General features: G+C 41.6%; 1 protein-coding gene across 4 annotated transcripts in view; it reads left to right on the top strand.

The window, feature by feature from the left end:
- The window catches only part of pam (peptidylglycine alpha-amidating monooxygenase), a 157,377-nt gene extending 140,179 nt beyond the window's left edge, over nt 1-17,198 (top strand). For all 4 annotated transcript variants that reach the window (XM_036976722.2, XM_036976718.2, XM_090233666.1 and 1 more), the window contains 3 exons: nt 1,560-1,844; nt 2,177-2,236; nt 15,422-17,198. In XM_036976722.2, the coding sequence (XP_036832617.1) occupies nt 1,560-1,844; nt 2,177-2,236; nt 15,422-15,609 (533 nt within the window). In that variant the 3' untranslated portion in view covers nt 15,610-17,198. The remainder of the gene's footprint in view (nt 1-1,559; nt 1,845-2,176; nt 2,237-15,421) is intronic.
- Nucleotides 17,199-17,671: the final 473 nt, after the last annotated feature.

The following is a 17,671-nucleotide window of genomic DNA, read 5'->3' as shown; positions in this document are numbered from 1 at the left end:
ACAACAGATTATGTTAGGTCACCACCAAGTCACAGAAAAACCCAGCCATTTTTCCAGCCAAAGAGAGGAAAAAGCACAAATAGAGATAAAAATGAATCACTAACCTTTGATGATCTTCATCATATGACACTCATAGGACTTCATGTTACACAATACATGTATGTTTTGTTCGATAAAATGCATATTTATATCCAAAAATCTAATTTTAAATTGGCGCATTACGTTCAGTAGTTCTAAAATATGTATTGATTTTTGCAGAGAGCCACATCAATTCACAGAAATACTCATTATAAATCTAGATGAAAATTCAAGTGTTATGCATGGAACTTTAGATACACTTCTCCTTAATGCAACCGCTGTGCCAGATTTTAAAAAAACTTTACAGAAAAAGCAAACCATGCAATAATCTGAGTACAGCATTCAGACAACAAAGCAGCCAAAAAGATATCTGCCATATTGTGTAGTCAACATTAGTCAGAAATAGCATTATAAATATTCACTTACCTTTGATGATCTTCATCAGAATGCACTCCCAGGAATCCCAGTTCCAAAATAAATGTTTGATTTGTTCGATAAAGTTCATAATTTATGTCCAAATAGCTTCTTTTGTTAGGGCGTTTGGTAAACAAATTCAAATGCGCGTTCAGGTCCAGCCGAACGTCGGATTAATGTTCAAAAAGTTATATTACAGGTCGTAGAAACTTGTCCAACTAAGTATAGAATCAATCTTTAGGATGTTTTTATCATAAATGTTCAATAATGTTCCAACCGGAGAATTCCATTGTCTGTAGAAAAGCAAAGGAACGAGAGCCACCTCTCATGTGAATGCGCGTGACTGAGATCGAGGCTGCTGCCAGACCTCTGACTCAATCCCCTCTCATTCGGCCCCCCATTCACAGTAGATGCCTGAAACAACGTTCTAAAGACGGTTGACATCTAGTGGAAGCCTTAGGAAGTGCAAAATGACCCATATCCCACTGTGTATTCGATAGGGTCTGAGTTCAAAATTACAAACCTCAGATTTCCCACTTCCTGTTTGGATTTTTTCTCAGGTTTTTGCCTTCCATATGAGTTATGTTTTACTGACAGACATCATTCAAACAGTTTTAGAAACCTCAGAGTGTTTTCTATCCAATACTAATAAATATATACATATATTTGCATCTGGGACTAAGTAGGAGGCAGTTTACTCTGGGCACGCTTTTCATCCAAAAGTGAAAATGCTGCCCCCTTTCCCAAAGAAGTTAAAGCCACACTATACGATTTCCAGTAATTTCAATGAATGAAATACATCTCTTGATTTACAAACATAACTTATCCTAATGTCATTCCATGAGCACTACAGGTATGTAATACAAACCAGGAGCAATTTGCACGTGAACATGTTTGGTGTTTACGCTTTTGTTAGCGATTTACGCCTTGCTTTTACAGAAAGATTGTGGTTTTATTAAAACAGTCGATAGAAAGTCATCTTTGTCATTTTCTGTAACTACCTTTTTGTTCACCTGTGAATGGACACACTCACTCACCATTTCCATTCAAATCTCCTTCTCTCTTAGAAACAGAGACTATAATCCAAACCCGCCTGAAGCCCCAGCACAGGGTAGAGGTAGCGGTGGCCAAGGTGCAGATACCTGTAGTGACTCAACAGAAGACTGCTGAGCTTGTCCAGGAACAGTCCCAAAAACCGCAACAACAAGAGGATGATAAGGAGACGACTCTAGCCAAACAGAGTGCTCAGGGCGTGTCTCCGGCAGTTATCACCACCCTGCTGCTCATCCCCTTAGTGGTGGTCATCTCCATAGGGGTCTTGATCCGCTACAGGAAGAACAGGATGTATGGAGGTAGGAGGGGATTTGAAGCAACATAGCTGCAGCCTTGCAAATGGAATGTATAGTAGGGGCTTGGAACCTCTAAGCCTGGCAATTTGACTGGTAAACTCGTTATGCCGTCATTGACTTGAATGGGGAGGCCCATTCTATGGATTCTATATCTATGACTGCAGTGTTGCTTGTGGGATAAAACAGAATTTCTAAATATTTTTTTTATGATGAACATTTTTATAGATTTTTTTTTTTTCACACACAACAATGAACAGTAACAAACAGAACAGACACAACAAAAACCCACCATTTTGGATTGATGATATTCAGCGTATCTTTCACTGTTGTTACAGATGGATGCGAAGTAAAACTGGAACAGACCTCGTCCGGAGGAATCTTGGGAAAACTCAGAGGTATGTGTCTGTGAGATACTCTTATTGGTGTATCCTGTGGTGAAATTAAAAACTCAAGATCTTTCACCATGCGGTAGTGGTCTCCCACCGTGCGGTAGTAGTCTCCCACCGTGCGGTAGTGGTCTCCCACCGTGCGGTAGTGGTCTCCCACCTTGCGGTAGTGGTCTCCCACCGTGCGGTAGTGGTCTCCCACCGTGCGGTAGTGGTCTCCCACCGTGCGGTAGTGGTCTCCCACCGTGCGGTAGTGGTCCCCCACCGTGCGGTAGTGGTCTCCCACCTTGCGGTAGTGGTCTCCCACCGTGCGGTAGTGGTCTCCCACCGTGCGGTAGTGGTCTCCCACCGTGCGGTAGTGGTCTCCCACCGTGCGGTAGTGGTCTCCCACCGTGCGGTAGTGGTCTCCCACCTTGCGGTAGTGGTCTCCCACCGTGCGGTAGTGGTCTCCCACCGTGCGGTAGTGGTCTCCCACCGTGCGGTAGTGGTCTCCCACCGTGCGGTAGTGGTCTCCCACCGTGCGGTAGTAGCTAATGACTTGACATGTCATTCCTCGGAGGATGTTCCACTTGTGCTTTTGTTTGGTTTGACTTCGACTACGGTTATGGAGTTATGAATTGGTTTGACTTTGACTATAGTTATGGAATTATGAATGAATTGGGACGCTACCTATGTGAGGGGATCAGGGGATCTCTATTAGGCTAGCAGTTGGTAGTGTGAACATTCAGCAGATTTAATAGGTGCAAGGTGTATGAAATGGAATAAAGGAGAATATCCGTCCAGTGCTAGGCCTGGGCGGTATACCGTATATACCGTATACTGCGGTATTAAGACATACCGATGGTATGATTTTCATTACCGTAATTTTAAAAATATATACACAACCGGTCAAAAGTTTTAGAACATTCAAAGGTTTTTCTTTATTTATTTGTTTTACTGTTTTCTACATTGTAGAATAATAGTGAAGACATCAAAACTATGAAATAATACACGGAATCATGTAGTAACCAAAAAAGTGTTATACAAATCCAAATATATTTTATATTTGAGAATCTTCAAATAGCCACCCTTTGCCTTGATGACAGCTTTGCACACTCTTGGCATTCTCTCAACCAGCTTCATAAGGTAGTCAACTGGAATACGTTTCAATTAACAGGTGTGCCTTCTTAAATGTTAGTATGTGGAATTCCTTTCCTGCTTAATGCGTTTGAGCCATCAGTTGTGTTGTGACAGGGTGGGGGGGATAGCCCGATTTGGTAAAAAACAAAGTCCATATTATGGCAAGAAAAACTCAAATAAGCAAAGAGAAACGACAGTCCATCATTTCTTTAAGACATGAAGGTCAGTCAATCAGGAACATTTCAAGGACTTTTAAAGTTTATTCAAGTGTAGTCGCAAAAACCATCAAGCGCTATGAAAGTCAATCAATCCATCAAATGTATTTATTAAAGCCCTTCTTACATCAGCTGATGTCACAAAGTGCTGTACAGTAAGCCAGCCTAAAACCCCAAACAGCAAGCAATGCAGGTGTAGAAGGTGTAGAAACTGGCTCTCATGAGGACCGCCACAGGAAAGCAAGACCCTGAGTTACTTCTGCTGCAGAGGATAAGTTCATTAGAGTTACCAGCCTCAGAAATTGCAGCCCAAATAAATGCTTCACAGAGTTCAAGTAACAGACACATCTCAACATAAGCTGTTCAGAGGAGACTGTGTGAATCAGGCCTTCATGGTCGGAATGCTGCAAAGAAACCACTCCTAAAGGACACCAATAAGAAGAAGAGAGTTGCTTGGGCCAAGAAACACAAGCAATGGACATTAGCCCAGTGGAAATTTGTCCTTTGGTCTGGAGTTGTGTCTTTGTGAGACGCGGTGTGGGTGAACGGGTGATCTCTGCATGTGTATTTCCCACCGTAAAGCATGGAGGATGAGGTGTGTTGCTGGTGACACCGTCTGTGATGTATTTAGAATTCCAGGCACACTTAACGAGCATGGCTACCACAGCATTCTGCAGTGATGCGCCATCCCATCTGGTTTGGGCTTAGTGGAACTATCATTTGTTTTTCAACAGGACATTGACCCAACACACCTCCAGGCTGTGTAAGGGCTATTTGACCAAGGAGAGTAATGGAGTGCTGCATCAGATGATCTGGCCTACACAATCCCGCGACCTCAACCCATTTGAGATGGTTTGGGATGAGTCCGACCGCAGAGTGAAGGATATGTGCATATGTGGAACTCCTTCAAGACTGTTGGAAAAGCATTACACGTGTAGCTGGTTGAGAGAATTTTAAATTGTTATTTTTACCTTTATTTTACCTTTATTTAAGTCAGTTAAGAACAAATTATTATTTTCAATGACAGCCTAGGAACAGTGGGTTAACTGCCTGTTCAGATTTGTACCTTGTCAGCTCGGGGATTTGAACTCTGGGATTTGAACTTGCAACCTTCCGGTTACTAGCCCAACGCTCTAACCACTAGGCTACCGTGCCGCCCCCTCACATAGAGTGTGCAAAGCTGTCATCAAGCCAAAGGGGTGCCTATTTGAAGAATCTCAAATATAAAATATATTTGGATTTGTTTAACACTTTTTTGGTTACTACATGATTCCATATGTGTTAATATTTCATAGTTTTGATGTCTTCACTATTATTCTACAATGTAGAAAATAATACAAATAAAGAAAAACCTTTGAATGAGTAGGAGTGTCCAAACTTTTGACTGATACTGGATATCTCAAAAGGCTGTATATATATTTTTTTTTTAGATATAGTCCTATTGTAAATGTGTATTGTTGTAACGGCACCATCTTGATTACAAAAATAAATACAAACACACACACTTTAAGCTACATATTCATTTGACAGAGGTAATGAACGGCCCATTGATCGGCACAGCAATTAATCAAATCGGACCATGTTTACAAAACAAGTGTTTTAGAGCTTATGTCAAAGGTAAAATAACAGTTACAGAAATCAGGAATGCACACAGGCTCTATAAAGCTCTATATATGAGTGACTGTGTCCAACACACCACCACCTTACCTGGTGTTATGTTGGGCACCTACTTGCCAAAAAAAGATTTTATGAAATATATTTATTTCTCAATGACATGTATTGCTAAATAAAACGGTTTAAGGAAATACAGGCAGGCACCACATTACTACAATACAAAACAGCTCAATCAAGCCTGAGGGTCTTGTAAGTATAAAAGCAACGCTTGTTTTCATATAATAAAAAAAAAACAGCTTGAAATGGTAGTGGAATGGGACTAGTGTGGTGTGTGAACAATTTAATACTGTGGTACAAATCACATTATTGTGGGAGAACAACCTCTAAGAGTGTGAATTAGGCTGTGTGAGAAGGTTTGAATCCTGAGCAACACATTGTTTGAAGTACAACAGACCAATATACAGTGCCTTGCGAAAGTATTCGGCCCCCTTGAACTTTGCGACCTTTTGCCACATTTCAGGCTTCAAACATAAAGATATAAAACTGTATTTTTTGTGAAGAATCAACAACAAGTGGGACACAATCATGAAGTGGAACGACATTTATTGGATATTTCAAACTTTTTTTAACAAATCAAAAGCTGAAAAATTGGGCGTGCAAAATTATTCAGCCCCCTTAAGTTAATACTTTGTAGCGCCACCTTTTGCTGCGATTACAGCTGTAAGTCGCTTGGGGTATGTCTCTATCAGTTTTGCACATCGAGAGACTGAAATTTTTTCCCATTCCTCCTTGCAAAACAGCTCGAGCTCAGTGAGGTTGGATGGAGAGCATTTGTGAACAGCAGTTTTCAGTTCTTTCCACAGATTCTCGATTGGATTCAGGTCTGGACTTTGACTTGGCCATTCTAACACCTGGATATGTTTATTTTTGAACCATTCCATTGTAGATTTTGCTTTATGTTTTGGATCATTGTCTTGTTGGAAGACAAATCTCCGTCCCAGTCTCAGGTCTTTTGCAGACTCCATCAGGTTTTCTTACAGAATGGTCCTGTATTTGGCTCCATCCATCTTCCCATCAATTTTGACCATCTTCCCCGTCCCTGCTGAAGAAAAGCAGGCCCAAACCATGATGCTGCCACCACCATGTTTGACAGTGGGGATGGTGTGTTCAGCTGTGTTGCTTTTACGCCAAACATAACGTTTTGCATTGTTGCCAAAAAGTTCAATTTGGGTTTCATCTGACCAGAGCACCTTCTTCCACATGTTTGGTGTGTCTCCCAGGTGGCTTGTGGCAAACTTTAAACGACACTTTTTATGGATATCTTTAAGAAATGGCTTTCTTCTTGCCACTCTTCTATAAAGGCCAGATTTGTGCAATATACTACTGATTGTTGTCCTATGGACAGAGTCTCCCACCTCAGCTGTAGATGTCTGCAGTTCATCCAGAGTGATCATGGGCCTCTTGGCTGCATCTCTGATCAGTCTTCTCCTTGTATGAGCTGAAAGTTTAGAGGGACGGCCAGGTCTTGGTAGATTTGCAGTGGTCTGATACTCCTTCCATTTCAATATTATCGCTTGCACAGTGCTCCTTGGGATGTTTAAAGCTTGGGAAATCTTTTTGTATCCAAATCCGGCTTTAAACTTCTTCACAACAGTATCTCGGACCAGCCTGGTTCCTTGTTCTTCATGATGCTCTCTGCGCTTTTAACGGACCTCTGAGACTATCACAGTGCAGGTGCATTTATACGGAGACTTGATTACACACAGGTGGATTGTATTTATCATCATTAGTCATTTAGGTCAACATTGGATCATTCAGAGATCCTCACTGAACTTCTGGAGAGAGTTTGCTGCACTGAAAGTAAAGGGGCTGAATAATTTTGCACGCCCAATTTTTCAGTTTTTTATTTGTTAAAAAAGTTTGAAATATCCAATAAATGTCGTTCCACTTCATGATTGTGTCCCACTTGTTGTTGATTCTTCACAAAAAAATACAGTTTTATATCTTTATGTTTGAAGCCTGAAATGTGGCAAAAGGTTGCAAAGTTCAATGGGGCCGAATACTTTCGCAAGGCACTGTAGCTACTGTGGAGTAGGCATTGTGGTGCTCATGTGAATTTCCTTTCCTTTTTGGCTTCAGACTAGAGGTCGACCGATTATGATTTTTCGATACCGATTATTGGAGGACCAAAAAAAGCCAATACGATTAATTGGACGATTTATATATATATATGAAATAATTAAAATTACAACAATACTGAATGAACAATGAACACTTTTTTTATTTTAACTTAATATAATACATAAAATATATTTAGTCTCAAATAAATTATGAAACATGCTCAATTTTGTTTAAATAATGCAAAAACACAGTGTTGGAGAAGAAAGTAAAAGTGCAATATGTGCCATGTTAAGAAGCTAACGTTTAAGTTCCTTGCTCAGAACATATGAAAGCTGGTGGTTCAATATTCCCAGTTCTTCAATATTCCCAGTAAAGAAATATTAGGTTGCAGTTATTATAGGCGGCAGGGTAGCCTAGTGGTTAGAGCGTTGGACTAGTAACCAGAAGGTTGCGAGTTCAAACCCCCGAGCTGTCGTTCTGCCCCTGAACAGGCAGTTAACCCACTGTTCCCAGGCCGTCATTGAAAATAAGAATTTGTTCTTAACTGACTTGCCTGGTTAAATAAAGGTAAAATAAAAATAAAAAAATAAATAGGAATTATGACGCGTCGACTATTTCTCTCTATACCATTTGTATTTCATATACCTTTGACTATTGGAGGTTCTAATAGGCACTTTAGTCTCAGGAGTTGATAGGCTTGAAGTCATAAACAGCGCTGTGATCAAGCATTGCTAAGAGATGCTGGCAAACGCAGTAAAGTTTTAATGAATGCTTACGAGCTTGCTGCTGCCTACCACCACTCAGATAGAGTAGCCTTGCATACCCTCGTGGAATGCAATGTAATCGGACATAATTGGCGTCCAAAAATGCCAAATACCGATGGTTATGAAAACTTGAAATCGGCCCTAGTTAATCGGCCATGCCGATTAATTGGTCAACCTCTACTTCAGACCAATGCCTACCTATCATTTAAAACTTTGTTTTTTGTTCGATTTAAGTTGTCTGAATGGGGGGGAAAACACAATATCAAACAATTACTCAGATCAGAATTGGATCAGTGTCCTCCGGATGTGATGTGTTGCGCACTGTTCTCCCAATAAATGCAGAGGGCATCGGAGTAGAATTATTGTATAGCATTGACAGGCACGAGCTGTCTTTCAATCACCTGCGGTTGTGAGATGCGCTTTTGAGATCAAAGCCCAGGGCAGCGTGTATCCACATCTGCACGTCTTGATATTCATTGCTAGTTAGTGAGTTATTTGCCCAGTTATAGCTACATTTTGGTCAGCAAACAGGGTTTCTACAGTCATTAATTAAAAGTCATGCTGAGTGCATCACCTGTGTGTGTGCCAGAGCAAGGGGGCAGTTGCCCGAGGAGAGAGACATTGCAGCAACTGGTAGCCTATAAAATAATGATAGACTAACTAGATATTCAAAACATCTAGTGTAGTCTGGCTAGTTACCTCGCTAGTTAACTATTTAGCTAGCATGTATTAACGTTCTTGTCATGTCCTAATTTCCTAAAAAACTTTCTACCAGCACTTGTGAATAACCGCAAATGGCCGACACACAGTTGATGAACGGGTGCGATAATAAACCAATGCTACATATTTCGGTTGTAAAACCGTCTCTCAAGTGCTCAATATTTGGAGTTGAGAAATACATTTGACACGATTGGAATGCTGGGTGGGATTCCCCTCACTTCAGTATTGTCCATGTAATTCTGACAACGTAAAGAAAATAATCTTAGAGTAGCCTAATTGACAAACAGCTCCCATGCTGTCAATAGATCTTCCCTGAAACCTGAATGTAGACACATGGAATTTGCTTAACTAGTAATGAAGAAGTCATGACATTCCATCTGTCAAAATGTATAAGAACCCTGAGTAAAGCAACTGAAAAGCCAGTTGGGTAAATCACTTTGTTTTATGTCTTATGGCACAGACACACCGGTAGCGTTTGCTGGCAGAGATAACTTAGCACCTCTGAACAGGTCCCTAAAACACACCTTTTTGGTCCATGGTGTTACCAACCATTTTGTGTTTTTGGGCAAGTGATTTGAGCTTTCGGACAAGTTAAACATCAGTCAAGCCCTTTACTGTGTCAGAATTAGCAAGGAACAAGGAACTAGCTTTGATTCGTTTAGTGTCTGAATGAAATCTCCTAGTCAGACACTCACTCAGATAACACATTTGGTAATTACATACCTTTGATATGTCAAGGTAGCAACTCCTATTATAGTAGTCCTGAGGTCACGTTGATATGGGTTAAATGTCAAACTCCTTTCATAAAAGATGGACTAAATAGATGGACAGACATACAGAGAAAGTTGAGGGGCAGCAATACTCTGCCCTGCTGCATTCCTTCCTAAGGTCATTTTCTCATGGCCTTACGTACGTCAAATATTGCAGTTAATGTTTATCCTATTTTCTCCCCAATTTCGTGATATCCAATTGGTAGTTACAACATTGTTTCATCGCTGCAACTCCCAAACGGGTTTGGGAGAGGCGAAGGTCGAGACATGCGTCCTCTGAAACATGACCCGCCAAGCCATACTGTTTCTTAATACGCTACTCACTTAACCCGGAAGTCAACTGTACCAATGTAGCAATGGTCATCAAAATTATTAAAATGTTTTCAAAACAATTCCAATAATTGCAACAGTTGGACAATCCCACTAATGCCTGAACTCCAAACTTTTACAATTTCTATTATCTATCAGATATTGCCTTAATTATCCCTTAAAGCATATTTTACTGACATGGACAAATAATGGAGTTCAGGGATTAGTGGGAATTCAGGTAGTCAGTTTTTTTGCAATGTTGAACTTTTTCTGATTGTATCAGGTATTTAAAAATATATAAGAAATTATATGTGCCTCATTTGCATAAATTTGCTGTCTGTATTTGCATATATGAATACATTAACATAAAGGCGTGAAACAGGGCTGCAACCACCAAACACCTGCTATCTCTACCCTACCTGCTCTCTCTACCCTACCTGCTCTCTCCACCCTACCTGCTCTCTCTACCCTACCTGCTCTCTCTACCCTACCTGCTCTCTCTACCCTACCTGCACTCTCAACCCTTCCTGCTCTCTCTACCCTACCTGCACTCTCAACCCTTCCTGCTCTCTCTACCCTACCTGCACTCTCTACCCTACCTGCTCTCTCTACACTACCTGCACTCTCTACCCTACCTGCTCTCTCTACCCTACCTGCTCTCTCTACCCTACCTGCACTCTCTACCCTACCTGCTCTCTCTACCCTACCTGCTCTCTACCCTACCTGCTCTGTCTACCCTACCTGCTCTGTCTACCCTACCTGCTCTGTCTACCCTACCTGCTCTCTCTACCCTACCTGCTCTCTCTACCCTACCTGCTCTCTGTCCTACCTGCTCTCTCTACCCTACCTGCTCTGTCTACCCTACCTGCACTCACCTGCTCTGTCTACCCTACCTGCACTCACCTGCTCTGTCCACCCTACCTGCACTCACCTGCTCTGTCCACCCTACCTGCACTCACCTGCTCTCTCTACCCTACCTGCACTCACCTGCTCTCTCTACCCTACCTGCACTCACCTGCTCTCTCTACCCTACATGCACTCACCTGCTCTCTCTACCCTACCTGCACTCACCTGCTCTCTCTACCCTACCTGCACTCACCTGCTCTCTCTACCCTACCTGCACTCACCTGCTCTCTCTACCCTACCTGCACTCACCTGCTCTCTCCACCCTACCTGCTCTCACCTGCTATGTCTACCCTACCTGCACTCACCTGCTCTCTCTACCCTACATGTACTCACCTCGACCCATAGGGCGGCGCACAATTGGCCCAGCGTTGTCCGGGTTAGGGGAAGGTTTGGCTGGCAGGGATGTCCTTGTCCCATCGCGCACTAGCGACTCCTGTGGCGGGCTGGGCGCAATGCATGCTGACACTGTCACCAGGTGCACGGTGTTTCCTCATTGGTGCGGCTGGCTTCCGAGTTAAGCGGGCATTGTGTCAAGAAGCAGTGCGGCTTGATTGGGTTATGTTTCGGAGGATGCACGGCTCTCAACCTTCCTCTCCTGAGTCTGTACGGGAGTTGCAGCAACAACCAATTGGATACCATGAAACATTTCCGCAGTCGTAACGTTAATGGGAAAGGCAGAAGCAAGAGTATAAAACAATCGCAGGAGTAAAGGAAAGAAATCAATTTAATGAGATTCAAGTGGATTTTGCACCCCTGAAGCACAGTAAATAGATGTCTGAAAAAGACAGGTGGGTGGGGCATGCGTGTTACTAACCCTTGTGTCGTAGGAAACGCTGTCTGACAGACGACCCGAAGTCAGCTTGCAGGCACTCGGCCCGCCACAAGGAGTCGCTAGAGCGCGATGAGGAAAGCCCCGTCGGGCCAAACCCTCCCCTTGCTGGGCCAATCATGCAACGCCCTTTGGGGGTCCCAGTCATGGCCGGCTGTGACACAGCCTGGGACTACAGCTGTAGTGGTGTCTCAGCAATGCAGTGCCTTAAGACCACTGCGCCACTCAGGAGGCCATTGAACATATTTTTAGTCCAGGAGGATGTTCAATGTGGGTCTGTGCAGTGCCACCTCCCCTTAGTTGCCATAAAGCTCTCTGAAATGAGAAATGAGCCATCTCTTGGTCTTCTTTGATGCTTCAAATTCACAACATGGCTGGTCGGAGGACTTTGTCACGTGCTGTAGAAATGATTGACACCATCTGTTGGCCAATGAGCAGAGTTGGGATCAAATCCACCAGGTTGGTTCAAGAAGTGAGATGGATTTGGATTGCTCCACATTTGGTACTTAACCTTTCTGATCTCCCCATCCCGGATCCGGGATCGTGAATACAGACTCAAGCTCATTACCATAACGCAACGTTAACTATTCATGAAAATCGCAAATGAAATGAAATAAATATGCTAGCTCTCAAGCTTAGCCTTTTGTTAACAACACTGTCATCTCAGATTTTCAAAATATGCTTCTCAACCGTTGCAAAACAAGCATTTGTGTAACAGTATTGATGGCTAACGTAGCATTTAGCATTAGCATTCAGCTGGCAACATTTACACAAAAAAAACAGAAAAGCATTCAAATAAAATCATTTACCTTTGAAGAACTTCAGATGTTTTCAATGAGGAGACTCTCAGATAGCAAATGTTCAGTTTTTCCTGAAAGATTATTTGTTTAGGACAAATCGCTCCGTTTTCTGCGTCACGTTTAGCTATGAAAAAACCCCTGTATCCAGGATTGTGTAAATCTATCAGCAAGCTCATTAGCATAACACAACGTTAACTATTTATGAAAATCGCAAATGAAATGAAATAAATATGCCATCTCTCAAGCTTAGCCTTTTGTAAACAACACTGTCATCTCAGATTTTCAAAATATGCTTCTCAACCATAGGAAAACAATCATTTGTGTAAAAGTAGCTAGCTAGCGTTAGCATTTCGCGTTAGCATTTAGCGTTAGCATTAGCGTTAGCATCCAGCACGCAACATTAACAAAAACATAAAAGCCTTCAAATAAAATCATTTACCTTTGAAGAACTTCTGATGTTTTCAATGAGGATACTCTCAGTTAGATAGCAGATGCTCAGTTTTTCCAAAAAGATTCCTTGTGTATTAGAAATAGCTCCGTTTTATACATCACATTTGGCTACCAAAAAAAATCCGAAAATTCAGTCCTCAAAACGCGAACTTTTTTCCAAATTAACTCCATAATATCGACTGAAAACATGGCAAACGTTGTTTAGAATCAATCATCAAGGTGTTTTTCACATATCTCTTCATTGATACATCGTTCTTGGACACATGCTTTCTCCCCTGAATCAAATGGTAAAGTAGAAGCAGCTGGCAATTGCGCACCGAATTCGACGCAGGACACCAGGCGGACACTTGGAAAATGTAGTCTCTTATGGTCAATCTTCCAATGATATGCCTACAAATACGTCACAATGCTGCTAAGACCTTGGGCGAACGACAGAAAGTGTAGGCTCATTCGTTGCGCAATCACAGCCATATAAGGAGAGAATGGAAAACAGAGCTTCAGAAATTCTGCTAATTCCTGGGTGATGCATCATCTTGGTTTCGCCTGTAGAATGAGTTCTGGGGCACTTGCAGACAAAATCTTTGCAGATTCTGAAACTTCAGAGTGTTTTCTTTCCAAAACTGTCAAGAATATGCATAGTCGAGCATCTTTTCGTGACAAAATATCGCGCTTAAAACGGGAACGTTTTTTATCCAAAAATGAAATAGCGCCCCTAGTGCTCTAACAGGTTAACCACTAAACCGCTCCAGGGGTGCTGCTCTGCGGTTACGTGTGTGTCCCAGGGTGGTGAGAAATTCCCTCTTGCAGAGCCCATCACCACCCTTAACCTTGGTCTTTACCACTAAGTGGTGGACACACAAACAGTCCTTTCAGAAAACTCCCTGCCCTTTTGTGAAGTGGAATTGCACACACCCAGACGAATGGAAAAACTGCTATGCACAGAGATAGTCAAGGTTAAGCTCTCTTTGTCTAAGTGCAAACGGGCAGCCGTCCGATATAAAAAATGCATCCCCATCAGGGAATCTCCAGAGGGCATGACGAGACGGTGTAGATATGACCAATAAATGTCATTTATAATACTTTATGACCTGTCACTGTCTCAGATTGACGTCAGTGGACTCTGGGACGACTTTCATCCAATCACCTCACATAATGGATATGCATCTCAAATGGCGCCCTGTTCCCAATATAGTACACCACTTTTGACCAGAGCCCTATGAGCTGTGAAAAGGGTGCCACTTGTGACTCAGCCAATGATAAGCAGATGATTCACCGACTACAGTGCAAGGGGAGAAATGATGATGTAGCATTCAGAGGTGTCTAGACTCAAGATGGGGTTTGATAGAAGTCCCAGGCAGATGGTGTCATGAATAGGGGCTGTTGAGGTGTTGATACCGGTCTTATTGTGACCAGGGAAGATATGTTGTTAGATCAGACAAGCTGGTGGTATTGTACAACACAGCTCTGTGCTACTTTACTGTGACTATGATGAATGAAATACAAACTCCCTTATTAAGCAGTGATAATGTTGATTCTGTTTCAACGTTGGTTCTTGAATGCTGATGAGCCTTTGTGATTATATCTGATTTGGAATTTGTCATGCGAAACAGTACCCTGTGCCATCCCACAAAGAGAATAGATAGCACATGGGAGACATCTATGATATCTCTAACAGGCAGCTGCACAGATCTCGATCAAGCATATTCCTGGACTAGAAATAACTTTCAGTGGACGATTCTCCATTGCACATGCTTTTTTTAAAGGGGCAATTTGCAGTTCAAACAATAACAAATGAGTCACTGGTTGAAACAAATGGGTCTGGATGAAAATGTAACCACTCTCAAGTTCATAGACAGAGCAATGGATGCAAGGACTGACCATTCATTTTTATCAACATTTTAGTTTTAACCATGTTGTGAGGCTATACAGTGTTGGTTTCAAATTACATTGTTTACAAACAATGGAGTTAAACAAGCACACCCCTTTCAAGTCTAGTTTTAAGTCCAGTAGGTTCAATGTGGGTTTGTCTTAGGTCAGAAAAATACTTTCAATTTCTCCAAAGCACAGGTTTTCGGTCCAGGAGTAGATTCAATCTGGGCCTATGCACCGTCCCCTAAAACACGATGAATCTCTCTGAAATGGGAATAGACTCACTGAAATGGGAAAAGACTCACTGAAATGGGAAAAGACTCACTGAAATGGGAAAAGACTCACTGAAATGGGAATAGACTCACTGAAATGGGAATAGACTCACTGGAATGGGAAAAGACTCACTGAAATGGGAAAAGACTCACTGAAATGGGAATAGACTCTCTGAAATGGGAATAGGCTCTCTGAAATGGGAATAGACTCTCTGAATTGGGAATAGACTCTCGGAAATGGGAAAAGACTTACTGAAATGGGAATAGACTCTCTGAAATGGGAATAGGCTCTCTGAAATGGGAATAGGCTCTCTGAAATGGGAATAGGCTCTCTGAAATGGGAATAGGCTCTCTGAAATGGGAATAGACTCTCTGAAATGGGAAAATACTCTCTGAAATGGGACATCTCCTCTTTGATGTTTTCCTTCTCCCACAGGTAAAGCTGCGGGCGGTCTGAACCTGGGGAACTTCTTTGCCACTCACAAGGGCTACACCCGGCAAGGCTTTGACCGTCTCAGCACCGAGGGTAGTGACCAGGAGAAAGATGACGATAACGACACTGACTCTGAGAACGAGGAGTACTCGGCCCCGCCTCCCCCTGCCGGCCCCTCCTCCTCCTCTTAGGACCCCCACCACCCCACCTCGAAGCCGTCCCACCAAATGCCAACCGGCCCTTGGCTCCCGTGGTCAGGATGTACTATAATCGTATGTGTATCTATGTTTGTGTTGGCTGCCAATCGTTCCTATTTATTTGTGCAAAAAAACATTCTCGATACGATGTGCCACTATCTTGCTTGGTGAGTTAATGGGACCAGAGATTTTAAGTAAGAGAACACTGGTAGGTCGAGGAGTGATGCTTTTTAGAGTATAATTTTAACAGGAAGGAAGAAAACGAGGGGTAGTTTTATTTTTATAATTAATTGTCTACATAAATCTCTTCCACTTACAGTACTTAATCAACCAGATGCTTTAATGTTATGTTTTCTGTTTTTTTTGGTCCAGAAACTTTGGTTGATTACTTTTATCTGTACATTTGTGCCTTTTTAATTATGTATTTTGCCTTTCTGCAGCACCTACACTACCGTTCAAAAGTTTGGGGTCACTTAGAAAGGTCCTTGTTTTTGAAAGAAAAGCACATTTTTTGCCCATTAAAATAACATCAAATTGATCAGAAATACAGTGTAGACATTGTTAATGTTGTAAATTACTATTGTAGCTGGAAACGGCAGATTTTTTTATGGAATATCTAAGAGGCCCATTATCAGCAACCATCACTCCTGTGTTCCAATGGCACGTTGTGTTAGTTAATCCAAGTTTAGCATTTTTAAAGGCTAATTGATCATTAGAAAACCCTTTTTCAATTATGTTAGCACAGCTGAAAACTGTTGTCCTGATTAAAGAAGCAATAAAACTGTCCTTCTTTAGACTAGTTGAGTATCTGGAGCATCAGCATTTGTGGTTTTGTTTACAGGCTTAAAATGGCCAGAAACAAAGAAATTTCTTCTGAAACTTGTCAGACTATGTTCTGAGAAATGAAGGCTATTCAATTTGAGAAATTGCCAAGAAACTGAAGATTTCGTACAACACTGTGTACTACCTTCACAGAACAGCGCAAACTGGCTGCAACCAGAATAGAAAGAGGAGTATTGGGGCCCAATTGGCTAACAATTGCAAAAGGGTTTTCTAATGATCAATTAGCCTTTTAAAATGATAAACTCTGATTAGCTAACACAACATGCCATTGGAACACAGGAGTGATGGTTGCTGATAATGGGCCTCTGTACGCCTATGTAGATATTCCATAGAAAATCAGCCGTTTTCAGCTACAATAGTCATTTACAACATTAACAATTGTCTACACTGTATTTCTGATCAATTTTATGTTATTTTAATGGACAAAAAATGTGATTTTCAAAGAAATCTCTAAATGAACCCAAACTTTTGAACGGCAGTGAATATTATTACAATTGTGCCACATAATGGAAAGAGCTGCTGCTACTGTCAACTGTACTTAGGTTTCATTGTATCGCATTCAAGAGAAAGGATAAAAAAACATTATTATTATTATCATGTATCTAAAGCTGTATTTAGGAAATTTTCCAATCAGATGTAAGCTGTGTCTGATATTTATTGTGACATACTGAGGTTTTATTGCAAGAATACTATTTTCAGTAACAATGTTATTTGTGTAATAAAGTGTCTGCAAAGCATAACCTTCTCACGTCATTCACTGAGCGACAACATTAAGGGTTCCAACAATCCGGTAACTTTACCAAAATCACAAAGTTTTTCCAGATTTCCTGCTTAATTCCTTCCTAATTCTAGACAACCTGGGAATTTTGGTGGAGTTACTGGAATTTTGCAACCCGACGTACCTTGTAAAAGAGAAGGGATCAGATTCTCGCGTTGTGCTCATGGCACAGGTATTGGATTCTCTTGACACATATTGTATGTAGATCTAGAGGCAAAAGGTCATTGCACAAAATTGCGTCAGTTGTTTTCTATTTCACCAGTGCTTGTACAGTAGCTTATTGGACATGAATATTTTATGAAAACAAGCATTGCTTGCTGAGTTTAACTTATCCTTTTGGTTAAATATTTCTGATCATAATGTCAATATTCAAACTTATTCATTGAGACTGGGTTGACATTGATTGGAGTTCTTCAGATGGCTTCAGTCAGACGT

The sequence above is a fragment of the Oncorhynchus mykiss genome, chromosome 5, assembly GCF_057628025.1.
Source record: "Oncorhynchus mykiss isolate SJ-2025 chromosome 5, ASM5762802v1, whole genome shotgun sequence".
Classification (NCBI taxonomy): domain Eukaryota; kingdom Metazoa; phylum Chordata; class Actinopteri; order Salmoniformes; family Salmonidae; genus Oncorhynchus; species Oncorhynchus mykiss.
The sequence above is the reverse complement of the archived record's forward strand: the minus strand, read 5'-3'. Positions and strand labels throughout refer to the sequence as shown.